Source organism: Channa argus, chromosome 1 (assembly GCF_033026475.1).
Source record: "Channa argus isolate prfri chromosome 1, Channa argus male v1.0, whole genome shotgun sequence".
Classification (NCBI taxonomy): Eukaryota; Metazoa; Chordata; class Actinopteri; order Anabantiformes; family Channidae; genus Channa; species Channa argus.
Window position 1 is genome coordinate 28,526,828 of NC_090197.1, and position 19,475 is coordinate 28,546,302.

At 39.5% G+C, this 19,475-nt stretch overlaps 1 protein-coding gene across 2 annotated transcripts; it reads left to right on the forward strand.

Annotated features, from left to right (window-relative positions):
* The first annotated feature begins 25 nt into the window (after positions 1-25).
* Positions 26-16,233, forward strand: LOC137131110 (polycomb group RING finger protein 5-B-like). 2 transcript variants are annotated; one of them, XM_067511953.1, is made up of 9 exons: positions 35-199; positions 4,245-4,901; positions 5,060-5,156; positions 5,364-5,419; positions 7,695-7,754; positions 9,126-9,331; positions 9,577-9,675; positions 10,315-10,404; positions 15,830-16,233. In XM_067511953.1, the coding sequence occupies exons 2-9, from the start codon at positions 4,787-4,789 to the stop codon at positions 15,875-15,877; spliced, it is 771 nt and encodes a 256-aa protein (XP_067368054.1). In that variant the 5' UTR covers positions 35-199; positions 4,245-4,786; the 3' UTR covers positions 15,878-16,233. The 2 variants fall into 2 exon arrangements, with proteins under 2 accessions (XP_067368064.1, XP_067368054.1); XM_067511963.1 differs by lacking the exon at positions 9,577-9,675 and having other exon boundaries at positions 26-199.
* The last annotated feature ends 3,242 nt before the right edge of the window (positions 16,234-19,475 follow it).

Sequence of the window (19,475 nt, forward strand, 5' to 3'; positions counted from 1 at the left end):
ACCGCTGTTCTCTGCTGCCTGCCGTGCTGCCGCGCTGCTGGGCGGACCGGGGCATAACCGAGCCGACCAGTTCCGTGTTCTCTGCTCGTCCCAGTGCACAGACTTGACGGAACGGGAGGGTCTGGCAGTGTCATGGTGGACGTTCGTGCCCAGCCGCGGAATCCATAACTCCGGGTGCGGAGAGCAAGTGCGAGCTGAGGTGAGGAATGTCTTCATATTCGTGCTTATCTCTGAATTCATCCGCCGACGTCGGGCGCGTTACGCTACAGCCAAACTTTGACGCTGCCGCCTGGATCTCCTCTCCCCTCTCCTCTCTCCTTCACTCCCCCCATCCCCCCCCCTTTCACTCTCTCTCTCTCCTGAAAGTGCGTCGCCGTGCATACTGACATGCGGAATTACAGTACATTCGCTCAAACGCCACATAATCCGCGTGCGTTGCGCTTCCCGTTGAGGTTGTTAAAAGGCCGTGACGTAAAGCTCTGCAACTTTTACTGACAATACGTGGCGCGTGCCCGTGCGCGAGCGCGTAGATCAATGAGTGTCCAGAAACTGGAGCTGCGACGTGCGCGTATCAGCTCGCGTGCGTTTGAATGTTGAAATTCGTACATCGGTGCGTGTCGTCCATTGATGTTGTTTTGACACAGGTGACGTAGACCGTGACGCGCCAAACGATGAGATAAACCGATCCGCTCTGTGGGAATAAATAACACGCCTATGTTTGTGTGTGTGAGCGCGTGCGCGAGTCTCATCGACGGACACAGGGGAATTTCTAAGCTGCGCACTTGAGATTTTTCTAGAAAAAAGCGTGTCTGAATGAAGAGTGTGTGGAGTGAAGAGCACACAGTCTCCTCTTAGTGTAGTTTGTTTCTGCAGTGAGTAAACTGCATGTGTTCAACGCTGTTTAAGCACCTGACACACACACATTGCACGTCAACGTCCAGTGTTTGTGACGTCATTTGAAAATGGTGGGAGCTGCACTTGTGAATAAAGTGTCGTCACAAGTCATCCTTACTTACTGCAACAGATGTAACATGAAAACCAAACTTATGACTTATTATCTGAAAACGAGTATAAATATTTGTCTTGGTACCTGAACACGCAGCATGGGTTTGAGGATATAATCAGCTTGTTACCTCTGGAAATGTGCTTAGTCAGCAGAACACCTGTAAAGCCTTTTGACCCTTTGACTGTGTTTAGTGTTTCTTGGGGATACAGGAAGTTTTAAAATACTCCTTTGGCACACATATCTCACAGTTTCTGGAGCCCAGACTCGATCCAAACAGCCATTTGAAGCTTCTTGTCAAAAATTAGTTAAATTGGAGCAGTTGTGTTTAATGTCTACATTTTTGTGCAAGATTGTGCATAATATTTCACTTTAAATGCACCAAAGAAAAGTAATTAGAATAACAATTTTATGGCATAGGCAAAACTTTCACCTAGTTTCTTAAATTAGTAATTACCTAAAGGGGGACATCACCAATTTCCAACCTACAGTTACTGAACATGTACTCTTTCGGCGGATGCTTTTATCTAAAGTGACCTTCAAGTGAGGATCACACACCAGGGGTAACCTGGGGCTCAGTGTCTTGCTGACAGGACCTGGGGATCAAACTACCGACCCTGTGATTGGGGGCAAACCCACCCTAGCTCCTTAGCTACAGGCTGCCCCAGCTACTTGCTAGGTAAATACACATAAACCGTGATAAAGTCCTTACTGAGACTACTGCCTCCATAGTCAGAGCAATCAGCTGGCATTATCTGACCTGAACATTCCTCCAGATGATGTCATCAGAGGCAGAGAGGTGTTTTAACATACGGGAGTTTGAGGGAAGTTTAGTATCATTCATACACTTTCTTCCTTAATTTCTAGTTAAATTGGACATATAATCACAGTAAAATGTGACATTATGCATATTATTTAGAGGACTATTTCTTTAGTTAGTTGTTAGTTTAAAATAAAATGAAAAATGTTTGTACGCCAACTACAGGCAAATATTTTATGTCATTTTGGTTAAAAAGCTGAACCAGTCTTTTCCTTTTATTGTCTGATCTGACTTCCTGATGGAAAATATCTAAAGCATACAAAATGAGGTAGATAAGAAAAGAAGGTTAGGAATGTTTTCCAGGATTTCCAGTCTTTGTCTGAACTATAGTAAGTGTGACAGTAACTATGTAGTTTAATGTGCAGGTTTCATACCTATAGGAGCCATCAGGCCACTCAACTTCTTTTACTCAATTTCCTCTACTAGTTTATGGTTTGTTCCCTCTTTCCTCTGGAGCTGTGAATTATGGTTCCATATGATGAAGATGTGTCGGATGTTGGCATTAATTGTATATCAGATCAAGGTATAGCAAACATCCCAGCAGAGTCCATGAAGGATGATGTAAATAAATACAAAAGGACTTATTCAGAAACTGTTATTGTAGTAATTTGCATCATGATTAGTATCTGATGGTATCCTGTCATCGAGTAATGGACACACGGCTGTGTGTTTAAAAAGGCAATGAAGCAGGTCTGAAATCAGTGACTAATCCAGCGTCCGCAAACATTTACCGACTCTCACTTAATTTACTGTAACAGCAGAGCTGACATCATCCCATTAAAATAAATGCTTCATAAAAAGGCTTTGCACAGTAAATATGAAACTTCCTCGTGGCTTTGCAGCCATCACTGCGAAGCCTTATATTCGGACGCAATTCTATATTTGCTGCAGGGAAACCAGAATTTAGTGAGTCCCATCAATTGCTACTATCAATTCCATCAGAAGTGTTACACTCCTGCTGGATGAAGGTTTACGTCACCGTTAACTCAGTAACAATGATGATAATTAGTGAATGGGATAAAATGATTTGCAACAAAACAGGCAAAAATTAGAGGAACAAGATAACGCAGTTACACAACGCCTAAAGCTGTAAAACAAGTTTCTGTACATAATATGTCATGATTGTTCATGAGCTAAGGCTTAATGCAAAAAAGAATAAATATTTAGTTTTTAAAACTTAAATTTTAACTTCTCAAAATTTTAGAATGGTGTAGTACTTGTGTGCATAATCACTGGGGGTGATGAGAAACATTTGTCACAAGAAAAACAACAATTTGTCCAAAAAAACTGATACCCGACTGGTTGTTATCATGTGAACAGTCATAGTGCCAGTGTAGGAGCAAGGTCAAGGTGGTAAATGGTGCAAACTGAGACGCTGGAGACCACACAGGGTGTTGCATCTCATAAACTGGTTATTATCATTAATATTATTATTAATTATGATTTTTCCTCAGACCTAACAAAGTAGTTTAAGTTGTGTACACGCGTAAGCAAATCTTTACAGATGTGTGTCATATGAATTATTTTTGTAACAGTGATTTGTGCTTTGGAAGACACCAAAAGACCATAGGCTGATCAGATGAACCAAAACAGCCCACAGTGGTTGTTTGAGGGCTGTATGAACAAACCAAGGTTTCCTCTGTTTGTATTGTAAGGTTAGTTAGATTATGAATCTCATGTATAAGTGCACTGATAATGACATCATAAAGAACAGAAACAGCTATAGGAGCTACAAGGTACAGCTGTTAGAGATTTAAGTTCAGCTGTTAGAGCTGATAGAAAGAACCGTCCACAAGGTAGTGGGGAGCGCAACAAGGTAGAAGTGAAAGTTTCAGTGTGTAGCTGTGAAAGCACACGGTTTCTTATCTTGTTCGGTGGAATTGATTTGTGAAATTACTATTCGTAAATGTGTACTGTAGAATTACTCAGTTATCGGCTAAGTTGAGACACGTGGAATTCAGTAAATGTTCAGTGTTCGTCATTCACTGATCTCTACAGTGGAAAATTGTTGGACCACTGAATTCGAGTAAGATCGTCTTTATAAGGGCAATGACGATGTGTTTTGTCACATGTGTTTGATTAGGCATTAAATAATAGTCACCTGCCATAAATGTTTCAGAAAAAAAAAAATCAGTAACAATGAAGATGCAACATTTGACGAAAACACTTCTACTGGCAGCAAGTCCACTTTGCTTCTCAGAGCATGTAAACCTAGTGAAGTGACATTAATAAAGGTCTGGCTCTCAACCAAGATGTAGGATTGACCTTTAACTGCTCCTAGCTTCAGATAATCACTCAATATTGTGCCAGTTGTTGATAATGTTGACTTTCAACTGACAGATCAACTTGTTTAATGTTTTTTTTAATTACATAAATCTATTATCAACTGAATCAGCCCTGATCTTTGTTTGACTCTCTCAGGGGACTTCAGCATAGTGCCAGACTGATGACATCAACAGCACAAAGAAAGAACAAGCTGGGATGAGACAGACTACACAGAAGGTTGACCTTTGACCCTTCATGGATTAAAAAAAATGGCTCTTTGGCTCCAACAGGGAGGGAAGCGAGACATCGTACTTTCCAGGAAATCTGGGAACTTAACAAGCTTGTTTGGTTGAAGCAGGACTGTACAGACTTATGGTGGGTTTTATTTCAACGGGACAAACATTGTGGAGTAGAATTTGAGACAAGAATGGAGCAGGATTTTACACAGTAGGATCTCTTAACTCTGTCATCTGTTCTGACTAGTCAAGATTTCTATGCATTGGCCTGGACTAACATTAGCCAGCATTAGTGACGTTTTCAACAAAACAACTCTGTAACTAAACACTTTCCCCCACCCTCATTGTTGTGAATGGATGTCTGACTCTGCTAAAGGTAGAAGGTGACGTTTCTCTTAAGCTTCAGACAGTGATAACAAAGACCTCTGGTCAGAGAAAAAAAAAAAAGAACAAACTCCAAACATGGCTACTACAGGAAGGAAGCACTTGGTGAGAGACTTTAATCATTTCATCACCTGCTACCTGTGTCGGGGTTACCTGATTAAACCGACCACAGTCACTGAGTGCCTGCACACCTGTGAGTGAAAGAGCGCACACACAAACACAAACATGCAGATGCTCCCACAAAGTGCACTGTTGGAGGACTTCAACAGTTTGACATCAAGCTGTTGTGAGATGTCAGTGGAGATGCTAATTGATGCTCAGTGAAGTGTGTTGATGTTTCTTTCTCTGCAGTCTGTAAGAGCTGTATTGTGCAGCACTTTGAGGAGAGTAACGACTGTCCAAAATGTGGCATTCAGGTCCACGAGACCAACCCACTGGAGATGCTCCGGTAAGATTTATTGTCTCTCCTCACACCTACTCATTCAGCCTTTTTGGTTCGTTGGTTGTTTTTCACACTTTGGCTCTCATCATATTCCTTCTTGTTTATCCTCACATTAAACAAGACTCTACTGCTTCTTTTCCGCCTATGCAACTTCAACTTCATCTCTTCTATTTCTCTACCTCCTTCTCACACTCTCCTCTGCCTTTTTCTCAGGTTGGACAACACTCTGGAGGAGATCATTTTCAAGCTCGTGCCCGGACTCAGAGAAAGTGAGTTTGGTTTCCTCAGTCTGTCTCCTCAGTTTTTTATGTTATATTATGAGGCTATTCGTGTAGTGGTCGGAAACATTAGTAAACAGCAGCAATCTAATTATTGCAAGACATGAAAAGAATTTATTACAATGCACCAGTGGCATTTGTAGCATGAACACTAGCAATTATTTCTAGCAAGGTTACCTCAAATCAGATTTTATGCAGTTTAAACAGTCACCATCTGAATGGAAAATTCAGTCTGATAGTCACACCTTTTCCAGCTGTATATAGTACCACATACACCTGTGATACATTGACAAATGTGGCTAATTGATGAGATATGAGATATAATATGTCAGCGAACAGGTGTTTTATAACTACTGCTACAGAGGTGGTAAAAGTACACAAACTAAATAGTCAAGTAAAAGTGCAGGCATGCTCTATGATGTACTTTAAGTACATAAGCACTCTGATAAAACATCTGTGTCACTTGTGCCTCATTAAGTCACTGGAAAAATCTAAAATGTTTCAGTCTTGTAAAGTTTAATTCTCCTGCTGCATTTCAAGTGTCCCTCTGCTAGACACTGAACCCCAAAAGTAGTCCCTGCTGTCTGCTACTTACTTAAGTGGCTTTGGATAAAGTGACTAACACACTATTGGACCTCACCTTTTTAAAAATGTTTAAAGAGGTTTCACATTTGTGCTGTAAGCTGCAACCTGCTTTTACTAATCAGTGGTTATTCCATAGTTATACATCTAAATTTATTAGTTGATTAAAAGAAAACAATTCTGAAGCTGTCACAAAAACATAGTGAAGTAAAAAGCATAACCCCTGAAAAGTAGTGGAGTAAAAGTAAAAGGAACATAAAATAGAGATACTCTTTAAAAGTACAAAAAAAATAATAATTTGGGACAATGTGTAAAATAACAAGATAACAGAATGCAATGATTTAAAAATCTCACCAACCCATATTTTATTCACAATAGAACATAAACAACATATCAGATTTTGAAACTGAGACATTTTACAATTTCATGGAAAACATTAGCTCATTTTGAATTTGAAAGCAGCAACACATCTCATAAAAAGTTGGAACAGGGGCAAGAAAAAACTCGGAACGCAATGTTCTCTGGGCCAAAGCTCATTTAAAATGCTGTGAGGCAAAATGGAAAACTGTTCTGCGAATCAAAATCTGAAATTGTTTTTGGAAACCATGGATGCCGTGTCATGCAGACTAAAGAGGAGAGGGACCATCCAGCTTGTTATCAGCGGACAGTTTAAAGCCTGCTTGTTTCACCAGTCATTAAGCAACAACCATAGAAGCCAAAAGCACAATAATAATCAGCCAGAACTCCTGACGAACACCTAACAATACATTATTTACTACAACTTCATAATTCACTTAGCTTCAATCTGTGTGATGTCACCTTTTTCATCAGCCTCTTAGCAGCAGCCCAGCAATCACTTAGTGAGTTTTGCAGAGTCAGCCCCAACATGTAAATTATGTAAATAGTGTTCCTTTGTGTTTCCATGACTCTGAATAATATATTAATGCAGGTCTTTAGAGCCGTTGCAGTGTCCAAAACAGGCAGAACCTGCAGTGGGCCCCAGGAGAGAGAAATCACATATTCAGCAGCAAAACACATTACACATTAGTGACACAGTGACATTTTGTATTTTCTCTTCCAAAAGCTAGTAATTAATGGTGGTCGAAAAACACAACACAGTTCATTGGGTGTCATTCATCAGTGTTACATTATTTTAAAGAGTTGGAAGCTGAAGAACCCACTGGAACACATGATGAAGATGTGTAACCTTCTCTCTGCGGCAGAGCTTATGAAGATGATGGCACCATCATTTTATGACTCCATAACATCTCCGCTGACAGAGCACTCTGGCAGCCGAGTAAAAGAATGAACATCATATATTTTTGCGCTGATGTTCATACGAATCACATCCACGCAAGCATTTGTTTTTACATTTCATATTCTGATTTCTTCATGGCCTTCACAAGTATTCTGATAGTTCATTAGAGGCTAAAAACACATTTTTAAATATATCAATATGACTACAACTGGTTAAAATAGACAGCGTGCAGGAATTTAGCACAAAATGTCTGAACTTCTTGCTGTATGTCCCTATAACGCTCAATCAAAAAAGTTTTTTTAACACAAATATAAAGTTACATTGATATGTTGACGGGACCTCAATCACTTGGATTTTTGAAGCAATGTCTAGAACCACTTGTCCTCCTTTAACACTACCTTCTTTTAATCTGTTTATGTGAACTAGAAGAGGAACAGCAGGAACTCGAATTCTGGAAGAAGAACCAGCCCAAAGAAAACGGCCAAGGTAACATGATATGTATGAGCCAGCGGGGGTTTTCTGGGTTTGTTCTGCTTTGTTTTTTCTGTAGTTGCTGTGTCTTGAAAGGTTGGGTAAATTAATAAGTGTATGTGTAAGTGTACTGGTGATGTCATTAATGACATCACATAACTGCCTTTAAAGTTTGCCTAGCCAGTTGTCAAGGAAAAGCTAATGGAGGGGAGAGCAACAAGGTAGTAGTGGAAAAGTTCAGCGTAAAACAGACATCTGGTAGCTGGTTTGTGATTTCTTATTTGCTTCTGATCCACAGTTTGTGCTTTTTCAGTCTCAAGATGAGGCAGAAGTAAAAATCTGCAGATTAGGGAGTTTTACATAAAGTTTTGATTCATCAGCAGGTGTTTAATCATCAGAGCTGGAGCTTGTTCGTGTGAATCTGGGGCAGCAAAGATTTTAAAGGGAATTTCCTGCTCAGACAGGATGTCCTACACCCACATTAACAATTAGTTTTTTCATGCACTCCTAAAATGTCCCAAAACATAATTTAATGATTGGCAAATCATTTAGATTTAATCAAAGAAAGGAGAAAAGCAGCCTGTTAGATGTTTGCTCATTTTGGATTTTACGCAGCAGCATGTTTCAGAAAAGTTAGGACAAGAGCATCAAAATAGACTGGGTTTTGTTGGGAAAAGTAAAAAAAAACACCTGGTGGAACAACTAAGTAATGAGGTTAATGTGCCAAAGGTCGGTATCATGATTGGGTATGAATGGAGCAAGTAAGGATAGAAAGAAAGAAAGAAAGAAAGAAAGAGAGGAAAATATAGATGTGAAAATAAATAGAGTGTTAAATATATGGAAACAATAACAATATTGTACATGATTTTACACAGTGGATATACATAGTGGATACAGTGGATATAAAAAACACACATTAGAATAAAGTACTGGGATGTACTGCATAACAATATTGCATGTGATGGTTTAAAGTAAACTGCAGATGTATATGTTATATGATGATATTTCAAAAAATTATACTACACAGAAGGTAGAAATATAGAAAACAGATTAAAATAAGTTCTGAGATATATATACATGATCATCTTGCACATGATGTTCCACAGGAGGTATAAATATAAAGGATATAGGATTTAAGCATCTGTGGTTTGTAATATAATTGAAAAATTTAGTGGTTCTAGAGAAATCTTTATTCACAACGGATAAGGCCAAAAACCAAAACTGAATGGCTGTGATGATCAGATCAGTTCATTAAAACCAGACATGACGCAGCGGGAATCACTGCAACACAGCTGGAAACCTCTGTCACCGAGCACTGTGTGTCTCTGCATCCAAAAATGTTAAAAAAAGGAACTAAGACATGTGTGTGGATGATTGAAACCACAGCAGAAAACCTGAGGTGTCAGCGGATTGGACGGCCTGATGTCGGAGGCAATGGTGGTGGTGCTGGTGATGATTGTGATGGTGATGGCGATGGGGATGGTGACGGGGATGGCGGTGGTGATGACGACTACCACAGGAGTGATCCTCAAATTGCCATCTGTCTGGACTGCCTACGCAACACGGGACAGTCTGGGGAGAGCACAGTCACGGTGTGTTTTAGTCAATAATTTAATATATTATGTAAATTTGTACATCATGTATCAGTGGTCATTAACAAAAGCCTGATAGGTTTTTTCATACTTTGTCCTTTGACATTTTTGAGCCAGTGCTGAGGTGGCAAATCCTTCACGGCTTTTCGGAAGCTGTCTGGTCCCGTGCAAACATTTGAATGTGAGTCATAGCTGCTTCGCTCAGTAACACAGGTTGTAACAGAATCTGTCTCTCGTCCACTTAGGATTTGATGAAGAGGTTCATCCGCTGTTCCAGCAGAGTCACGGTGGGGACAATTAAGAAGTTTCTCAGTCTTAAACTAAAGCTGCCCAGCTCTTATGAGGTGAGCCTCAGATTGATCCTGCACTATTTTAGCTTGCTGACAGATTGAATAGTTAAATGCAATGTATTGATTACTGGTGTTTAGCAAACTGCATAAATACCTTTGCTGAGTTATTATTCTTTAAAACTCACTTAACTACCGGCAAATTTACACAAGATGTTCATGGAACATTGTTCTGAATAGCTGCAGATGACACAGAGTTGCACAATTTAAGCTCTCAAACAAAATTAAACAGAACCCAACTAAGACTGCTTCTCAGAGCATCTTATAACGTACGAGGAGGAGAAACCTCTGTGTAGCTATAGTGCAAGGTCTCACAAGAGAAGAGGAAGTCAACTTTTAGCCTTTTTAATGGGGCCAGATGCTCATTAATATTCTGTTATCATTATCATTGGTCGGCTTAATCAGAGAATTAAAAACTGTGGGCTTTCATGTTTGCTGTGGACTGAATTAAAAGTGGTTGTAACACTTTTACACATTCAATGCAGCCTCCTACACACTTTCACAATGAACTTCCCTTCTTGTTTTATTTTGTGACCACAGTGCTTTGTTTGTTTTTGCCTTTTCTTTGCTGACTTTTAAAGTAAATTGTTTCATGTATAATTAAGTAATTGTATTTTGCCTGTCTGTCTTGTCCAGCTGGACGTGCTGTGTAACGGAGAGATCATGGGCAGAGATCACACTCTGGAGTTCATATACATGACCCGATGGAGGCTACATGGAGACAATGTAAGGCTGTCACCCTCCTGTCTGTGTGCATGCTTGCATGCTAATGCAAGATGCATTGGTTCAGAATACCATTTGTGTGTGTGTGTGTGTGTGTGTGTGTGCACGTGCGTGTGCATTCATTCACACTGTGCAGACTCACCTACTCAAAGAGAGACTAACTGAGGGATTTTATATTAACACTTTGCGTTAGGTTTAAACTTTTAAGTTTGAAGTTAGACTGAAGTCAAGATCAGGGTTGAGGTAATGTGGGCAGGAGTTTCACTATGATTTGCTTTGGGTAAAATGAAAGTAAATAAGTAAATTCTTGTTCTTAGAATTAGTACAACTTTGTGTGTAGATCCATGTGTGAAAGTTGGTGCTGGTTGAATGACTTCTTTATTCAGTGTGAAATTGTTTTATCTTTTTTTTTTTTTTTTTAAGAAAAAACTTTCTCTTCCAAGAATCTTTCATGGCTTTGATTCTGTAAAAGAAGAAAGTCTGGCTTCAAACAGATTGAGAGGAGGGGGTTTTTTTGGTGCTGGTGTGATGATGTTAGTTTAAACTGATGGGAGCCACATACATTTGACCTCAGTGTATAAGCTCCAAGTGAAACACCTGCAGACGTTAAAGGAATAGGTCTGGATGTTTGAAGCTGGTCTTAATAGAAATTTGAGTAATTTTTATACATGTTCATATAGTGCAGACAGTGTATTATGTTCTTTCAGGATCTCTCAGGAGAATCTGTAAAACACTTTCTTTCAGAACAACGTAAATAGAAACATGATCCATGTTGGCAGGAACACATCCACATTGTCTGGATCACACACTTACAAATATAATCCAAATGCAGACTGGGTGCAAGTTTTACCAAATTGTTTATGTCCTAAAGCCTCAAACTGCAACAATAATCTAGAATCTGCAAAGTACAAATATGCTTTGAAGTTGACTCAAGTCAAAAGTTGGGAAGGAAGCCAGTCACCGGAACAGCAACAAACTGAGGTCATACACAGCAGCAAGCAAGAGAATTTTGAGGAGACAAAAAATAGCGAAATTTGATTTCAGTTCAATTTGGTTTATGGACTGTAATTTCACGAGTCTCAGGTGGACTTTGAAATGCATCTTTTAAAAAGGAACACGTGCTGTACAGCGTGGTGTATTAATGTGTAAACAGCGGGAAAAAAATTTAGCAAATAAAATCAGAATTTCTACTGGAGGATCCTTAATAACATTTACACACTTTTTGTTTGTGTGACCTATTCAATGCTTTGTCAACTACAAACATGCAGAAACTCTAGTACTAGTGGTTGCATGCTGTGTGGTTTTCACAACGTGACTACTTTACACTCAGAGACTCGTATTACATCACTGCAAACTGAAGTAGAGTAAATCTGTGCAGCTGTTTAGATTTTTTTATTTCTCCCAGTTAGTAGTATTTGGTCTTTTGGGTTTAACTTTCGAAATCTCTGCTGCAGAAATAGTTTTGATTGTTTACGAGACTTCTGCATATGTAGTAACTATACTACATGGAAAGGCAAGTAATATAAATCACAATGTGCTTGCATGCTTGTTAGTGTCATAGCCAAAAACTGCAAGGCAAGTTAAGAGGCAAAGGCAGCTTACAAATTATATTTATAGTGATGTTTATTAAGCAATAGAAAACACATCAGAGCAGTTTCACTCGAGTGGGTCAATCAAATTGACAAGACTTAAGGGTTGTTTTCGGCCTTTAAACCACGCAACTCAACACAGCCGAGTTCACACAAAAGGACAAAGGAATGAGTCAATGCAAATGAACATTACAGAACATACATACAGGTGAATACAAAGCAGTCAAGAACCTAATTAACAAATCCTTGTGAATACTCATCTTTCCTGCTGGGACAGTGTGTCAGTCAGTGCAGACAGAAGGTCTGTTCAGGTGTGAATGAAGAGTTCAAAGGATGGATTTGGTCACCACAAACGCATTTGTAGAAAATTTCCCACAGTTTGTTTGCGTGATGACATTTTCTACAAATGCTGCAGTGTGCGCTGCTATTTATTAGAAAAGCTGCATTAAAATCAGGTATTTTAGGCTGTGACAATCCTGAACAAAGGCTACAAAACTCTAGAGGGACTGAAAAACACATCTGGTAACTTTACTCTGACTAAACTCAAATATTAAGTCTCAAACTAAAATACGCATTAAAGTTTTATATGACTGGATAAAACATAATTTTCAAGGTCTAGAACATTAGGAAAGGAGAATGATGGATAAGGGAGGAAGTGTGTGGCATAGTGGTCGATGGAAAAAGAAGTAAAAGCATTTTTAAGAGTTATTTCCACCCACTATATAATATATACTGCATAATGACCAAAACAACTACACAACCTCCCTATGACAAACTCACTACTTCAAATGGTCAGCTACATAAGGTCCAGGTAATAGTAGTAAAAATATGTTGTACCGCATAAAAACGCAGAACTCATCAGTGCCGGTTTTTCAACCACACAGACATCATTAATCCAGCTTGAATGACCATCCTTCATGTGTAATAATGAGACATAGATTGTCTGTTTAGTCCACAGATGGATTATAGGTCATGTCATTCCCAGTCTGCCCTATGGACAGTTGGAGACACACATTATGTTGCAGGTGTTGCAATGTTGCCCAGTGATAACTAAACTGATTGTACACAACAGAACCACACAAGGTTCAGTCCTACTGCTGTCAGTCCTGCTTAGTACTATTTTTAAAACACGTTTCTTACAAGTTGTGCATATTATAACAAACAAGGGGAAGTGAAACAGATTCCACGTGAACTAGTGGAATTGTAGGAAATATTTGAAGAATTTAAATCCAGAACATAATAATCTAGAGAAGACCAAGATGCTCCTCTGTGCTCTACAAAGTAAAACCAACATGTTTCGTTATATGAACAAAGTCTTAGCAGTGGCAGTAGATAAAGGGAGACCAGACCAGATGAAGCGTCAAACAACAAACCCCAAACTGACTGACACATAGTTGCTGACAGGTGAAGCAAGCCCAGCTCTTATTTCCTCTGATGGTTTATTCTACAAAGACATAGGTGAAATCCGACGTAACTAAGAAGGACAAACCAGCTTCAGGTGTTGGCATCATTATTTCAGTCACAGGAAAGTGTTTGGCCCAGACTTTTTTTTTTTGACTGCTGCTCTTTTCCAGCGCTCGAGCAAAAGAAAGGAACTTGGCTTTAAAATAAGTGCACAGTGCAGACAAAGAATCCCAGATGTAATCAGCTGCAGTGAGACATTACATCTAATTTTCCTGAGGAAGGAATGAAAATGCACGCCACGGAACTTCTGTAGCTTCTATATGAATTTGAATTTAATGTGGGAATTAAAGGAACAAACTAACAGGAGCTTGACCTTTGACCTTTTGTTTTAAATTTAATAGAAATCCCTTCAGGATATTAATGTTATCTCGTGTTCACAGGGTGTACATGAATCCGTTCATTATTCAGTCCAAGTGGACATTTGCACCAAATGTAAAGAAATTCCCTGAAGGCTTTTTCCTGATATTCAGCATCACAACACCAGGTGTGAGGATTCAGATTTTTGTGACTATTCAGGATTCTGAGAGGTGCACTCTCAGTTCAGATCAAATCCTGCAGGAAATGTGCCCCTAAAAATGAGAAGCCCGATCCTCTTTGTACCCTACAACATTTCAACCTTTGCAGAGTTGGGAGACTTAACATTTCGGTCAACAGAACAAAATCGCTTGAAACTAGCTGACATGTGCAGATATCGTGTGTTGGCCCAGGATAATTGTGGAAAGTGTTCGGAGACAGAAGTGCTGAGTGAATGTCAGCCTGGTTAGATTGGACTCTGCTGTTCTGTTTCCTTCGGCGTGATGCAGCAAACTGCAGAAACCCGGGGAGATGACAGCAGCTGTAGTCTGCTGCACCAGCAGCCTCGAGCTGTGAGAAATAGGAGAGAGACTGAAAAAATCCAAGAGACACTCTTCACTTTGCAGCTGCTCTGACACAAATAGTCATCTATTTTCCTTTTGAATCTTCTAGGAAAAGGACAGCTCACTGTTTCAGGAAGTTAAAGAGGGGAGGAATATACCAATAGCAGTGAAATTTCAATGATTTAACCACAACTTTGGGCTAAGGTTAGCGAAGGGGTCTGCGAGCTGGATGGCATGTTTCCTGCAGGTTATTCTGCACTGGGCTTACATGGTTGCAGGAATACAGGAAGGGTCTGAAAGTCCTTGATTTTCACAGGCAGCACTTTTTGGAATTTAACTTTACAAATAAGTTTGAGCAGAGCAAACAGCAGCTTTTATTTTTTACTTTCATGGCTCTTTTCAAACATTTGGCCTCTGCCCCTGCAGAGCAGAGGTGGTTTAGAAATAGATTTACATTCTTTTTTTTCTAAACTCTGAACTTGAAAGCACCAGTTTGATGTGAGATGAACCTGGAGTTGCCTGGTCTGTTGTTCTCTATTAGAAATAATTTGTTTCCTCAATTTTCTGAGGACAAATACTCTAATCATCTTTTGTAAAGGACTTATCTCTCTCAGCTACACTGATTGCTGGGTTGTTTAATGAGCATTTTCACAATTAAAGGGATTTAAATCCAAATGGAATCAGAATCAGAATTCTGAAATATTTTATTAATCCCCAGGGGAAATGGGTTAATGTGACTTCTATAGATGTTCTTAGGCCAGTCTGTTAATAAAACAATTATTCACCTTAGTTGCCGGTAAGTAGTAAGTTAATAACATATGTTTTGCCGGTCAGCTGTAATTTGGGTTTGACTAAAGTTGAGAAAACACATGCAAATTAAAAAGACAGCTTCATGAATTTGACATCACAGGTGCAACATTAAGGAACCTGCAGAATTGATAAAACGTGCTGCACAGATGACAACAGCAATGTCTCCTTTCAACCCTGTCAACTATGTGCATATACACGTAATCAGATTAATTACATTAGCAGGATATTAATTAGCAAAATGCTAGCACTTGGTTAATAGTAGTCATTAGCAGTGTAGTAAAAAAACACTTTCAAGTGTCCCCTGGAACCATTGCAGACAACTGTCATAGCAATGTCTCCAGCGGACACTAAAAACTAACGGACATTTAGATGTGTAGATGTATTATAGTTGCTCTCTGAGACTTTTCTACCGGTTGTGGCTTTTGCAGCTCGTTTCTGATGAGGTAGTTTTTTAAATTTACTTGTGATTTGTCAATTTGCAGAGCTGTGAGCTCGCAGGGCCACCGTACAGGTGTATGTGTGTGTGTGTTCGTTTCAGCATATCTTTCACTCTATTGGTGTTGTAGTACGAGCTAAAAATACATGTTAAATTTCAAACTTTTAATAAATATTAATACTGCTCTTTTAGCTTCAATGTTTATTCCTCTCAGCAGCAGGAGTGTGGTTCTCTTCTGAAGTGTTTTCATGTTTTCTCTGTCTCTTCCTCAGACGTATCCCATGGTCCTTGAGTACAGACCACGGATTGACTTTGGCTGAGCCACAGCTGCGAGAGGAACCCCCCACCCCCCCACCACACACACATATACACACCAGTATAGCAACCACCAAACTTTGCACGTGGACTTACACAAAGACACCAAACATACACAAACGTACGTACATGCAGAGAAAGAGAAATATTTAAATGTATTTTTGTACAGCTGATGATGAAGCGCAGATGTTGTTATGGTAAAGAGGTTTTATGCTACATAGAATAATATATGTTATAATATATGATATTTTTAAATGTATGTCCGTGTGCCTAAACACCTGTTGAAGTCAGAACTGAATTATGACAATATTCTCACTTTGCCTGTCTAACTCTGTAGATTAAATGTTGATTTTCTACTGTTGATCTTGTTTATATGTTTGTCTTTATCGCGTTCACTACTGAATCTTTGGTGAGAAGAGGCTGGAATTTGTCTTATTAGCTGCTGTCTGACAAAAACTTTATGTATTTTACCAAAGGAGACTTGTACATATTTACTCGGGATCTAACAACCAAAACACCACGAAAGTAGCCACAAGCAATAAAACACATGGAAAAACTGCAGTTCTCTGCCTACGAACACATCCTGCTCTTCTCCTTCTAAGACCAACAGTAGTCCAATTTCCACCGCTACCCTGTAGGTCAACCGCACCGGTGGCGGTCGTTAATCCGGGCCCCGACCGATCCGGAAAGGGAGTAATTTTTCGTCTTGATTTGCATTTTTAATTTGGGATGTGTATTACGTCGGATGCTCTTCCTGACACAACCCTCTGCATTTATCCAGACTTCGGACTGGCACAAGAAGACACTGGTTTTTGTCCCCTTGCATTTGCATTGTCCCACTTGACTGACGCTGGTCTTTAACAGTTACAATCACTCACTTTATGGACATTTTGCTTAAAGTGAGACACTAATGTTTCACTGTTTCTACCTTGAAATGAATGAAGTACTTCTCCACTGGTCATACTCGATTGAAAAATACACACACAGGTGCACAAAATGTTTTATGTGCTGTGGTGGTCGGCATCTGGCAGATAGTGTGTCCGCTCACTAAACCAGTTGAGAGAAAAGTTTATGGAGTCTGAATTTATGAATGAAGACACCTGACAGAATGATAAATGGCAGGAAGCACACACCTCATGACAAGCCGTGTAGTGTTACTGCAGCAGTTGGGATGTTTTCTTACTTTCCACTTTGACGCAGAGAGACGCCTGCACACACACCTTCTGTGACAGCTTTACGTACATTATCAAACGCTCACATGCCACATATCTGCACTGCGAAATTTCCTCACATGTTTGCAAGTGTTTGTCTCGCCCTTTTAGTTATTTACTTCAGCTCAGAGTTATGTAGGCCGGGGGTCCCTTTGGTGAATCTGCTGACCCATCAACAATGTAATATCCTGTAAAAATGAACAGGAGGCAGCAGCATCCTTGATGCTTCAGTCCCACTGACTCCCAGACTACAGAACATAATGTACAGATTTAGTGGAGATGCATTTCCAGTGATATAAATGTTTGCAAATGGTTATGGGTGGAAATGTCCATTCGTTGTAATAATACATCCATCAAAAACATGAAGTCGAGAGTTTACGATAATTTTTCACCACCTGTACATATGTTTTCTTCATATAGTATAAACGGTATATCAAGTTGAAATAAAATTAGCAGATAATGAGAGAAAAAATCATTTGAAACTTCAGGCCGTAAGAAACAAAGAAAAAAGAGACTCCTAATGACACTCACTCTTCTATTTCATTGTTTGCTTTTTGCCTCTTTTGCATAGTTTTCTTTATGTTTATTGTGTATTTTTTAGGTGAACTTTTAGCCATGTGCGGATTTATTGTTTGTTTGTTTCGGTCTATTTATGTTTGCCACATGTCTCCTATTGGTCTCTAAACTGTGTTCTGTGACTTTTAAATGTTAGCAGACTGTAGGGCTGGAGAGGTCAGGGGGCCCAGATGATGTTTCTAATGTAAAATACCATGAGATAAGTCCTACATTTCCCAGGGTGCCATTCATCAGCCTGTGTAAGGTGTGTGTGAACTTGTCCTTTTCCTATGTGGGTTTGCTTTATGTGTAGGTGGGGAGAGCACAAATGAGTGTCATTGACACCAACAGTAACGTAGAGAAAGCAAAAATTAGCAAAAGTGAGAGTTTCTCTATATATTCAGAACACAACCTGACGTCACTGTGGGAGGACAGGCAGTCCCACTTATTCAATTCATTCCAGGTCATCAAACAGAAAACAAAAGAGAACTGGGTGAAAACCTGTAGCAGCATGTTTGAAAAGGATCTTAAACATTCAGAGAGTCCAAACAAGTCATAAAAATTTAACTAACACATGTGCGAGTGTGAACTAACTAGCAGTTTTTTCTACAGTTTCTGACCAAAGCTTGTGGTTTTTTATCAGCTCAGTTTTTTTAGTGATGTCTAAGTCAGTATTTTTAGTTTCTTTTTTCTCTCTTCAGCTTGGAAGGGGAACAGACTGAAAAGGCAAAGATATTTAAAACACACAAAAATCAAAGTGAAGATCAGTGGAAAACAATTATAGACCCATGAATCCAAGTTTGAAATGTTCATTTATATCATTTGAAAAGCAAAAATGAATAAATGTTAGTTTAAAAAGATACACATAATGCCATCTATACGGCCTATGCAGGCTCTTCCTGCCACAGGCCTCTGGGGCACCAGGGTGGCTGGGTGGGGCCACACCTGGTGGGGTGGGATTCGAGCCCAGGGCCTTCTGCATTCCAATCTACAGCTCTACCAATGAGCCACCCGGTATCAAGAGCAAAATTATTATGAACAGAAAAAAAGCTGTCTAGGTCTGCTGTAAAAGAAGGGCTAATAATAAGCAGTGGTACGTGAATAGAGGAAAAATATTAAGGTGTGTTAATGAGCTGCTGGACAAACAAGAGCTGTGGTAATGAACATAAAGCTAAGCCAAGTAAACAACACCAGGAAAAGTAGAATTAAGCATGGATGAGATACGCAAGCTAAAAATTGGTGTACTGTGGGGAAAGCTAGGAAAGACGTGCAAACAAAGTCAGCAGCAGTTTTAAAAACAATATGCGAGCAACAAAACAGAGCAGGTCGGGGAAGGGTGTAATCAGGAAACCAAACTTTGTACAGAGAGATGGAGACATTAACAAATAACCAAAATGTGTGCACATACAGAAAAGACGTGGAACTGGTACAATAGATAAAACTAAATTTGCGTACAACAGAGCGAGAGAGAACACACTGACCCAAACCTCTGACTAGTGATGGGTCGTAACATGCTGAGGATTGAAGCTTGTTTCAATGACCTACAGTATGTGATGCTGTCTAAAGCGGGAATCGCCTACAACTGCTGAACTATTTCCCCACGTTACAAAAGCACATTTACTGTCCTCACCCCCTATTTTATTATTTCCACTTTGCCTTGTGGCCATTGTAATTTCAAAAAGTTTAAATCTCAGAAGAACACACACTAATATTAATATAGGTGCATATTTACAGACGGAGAGCAAGTAGATCAGGGGCACAGGAGGCCAGAGAACAAAAGCAACATAAAGTCCAGGGCCCGTTATCCCGTTATTGTTTGAACATAGCACCTTTTTAG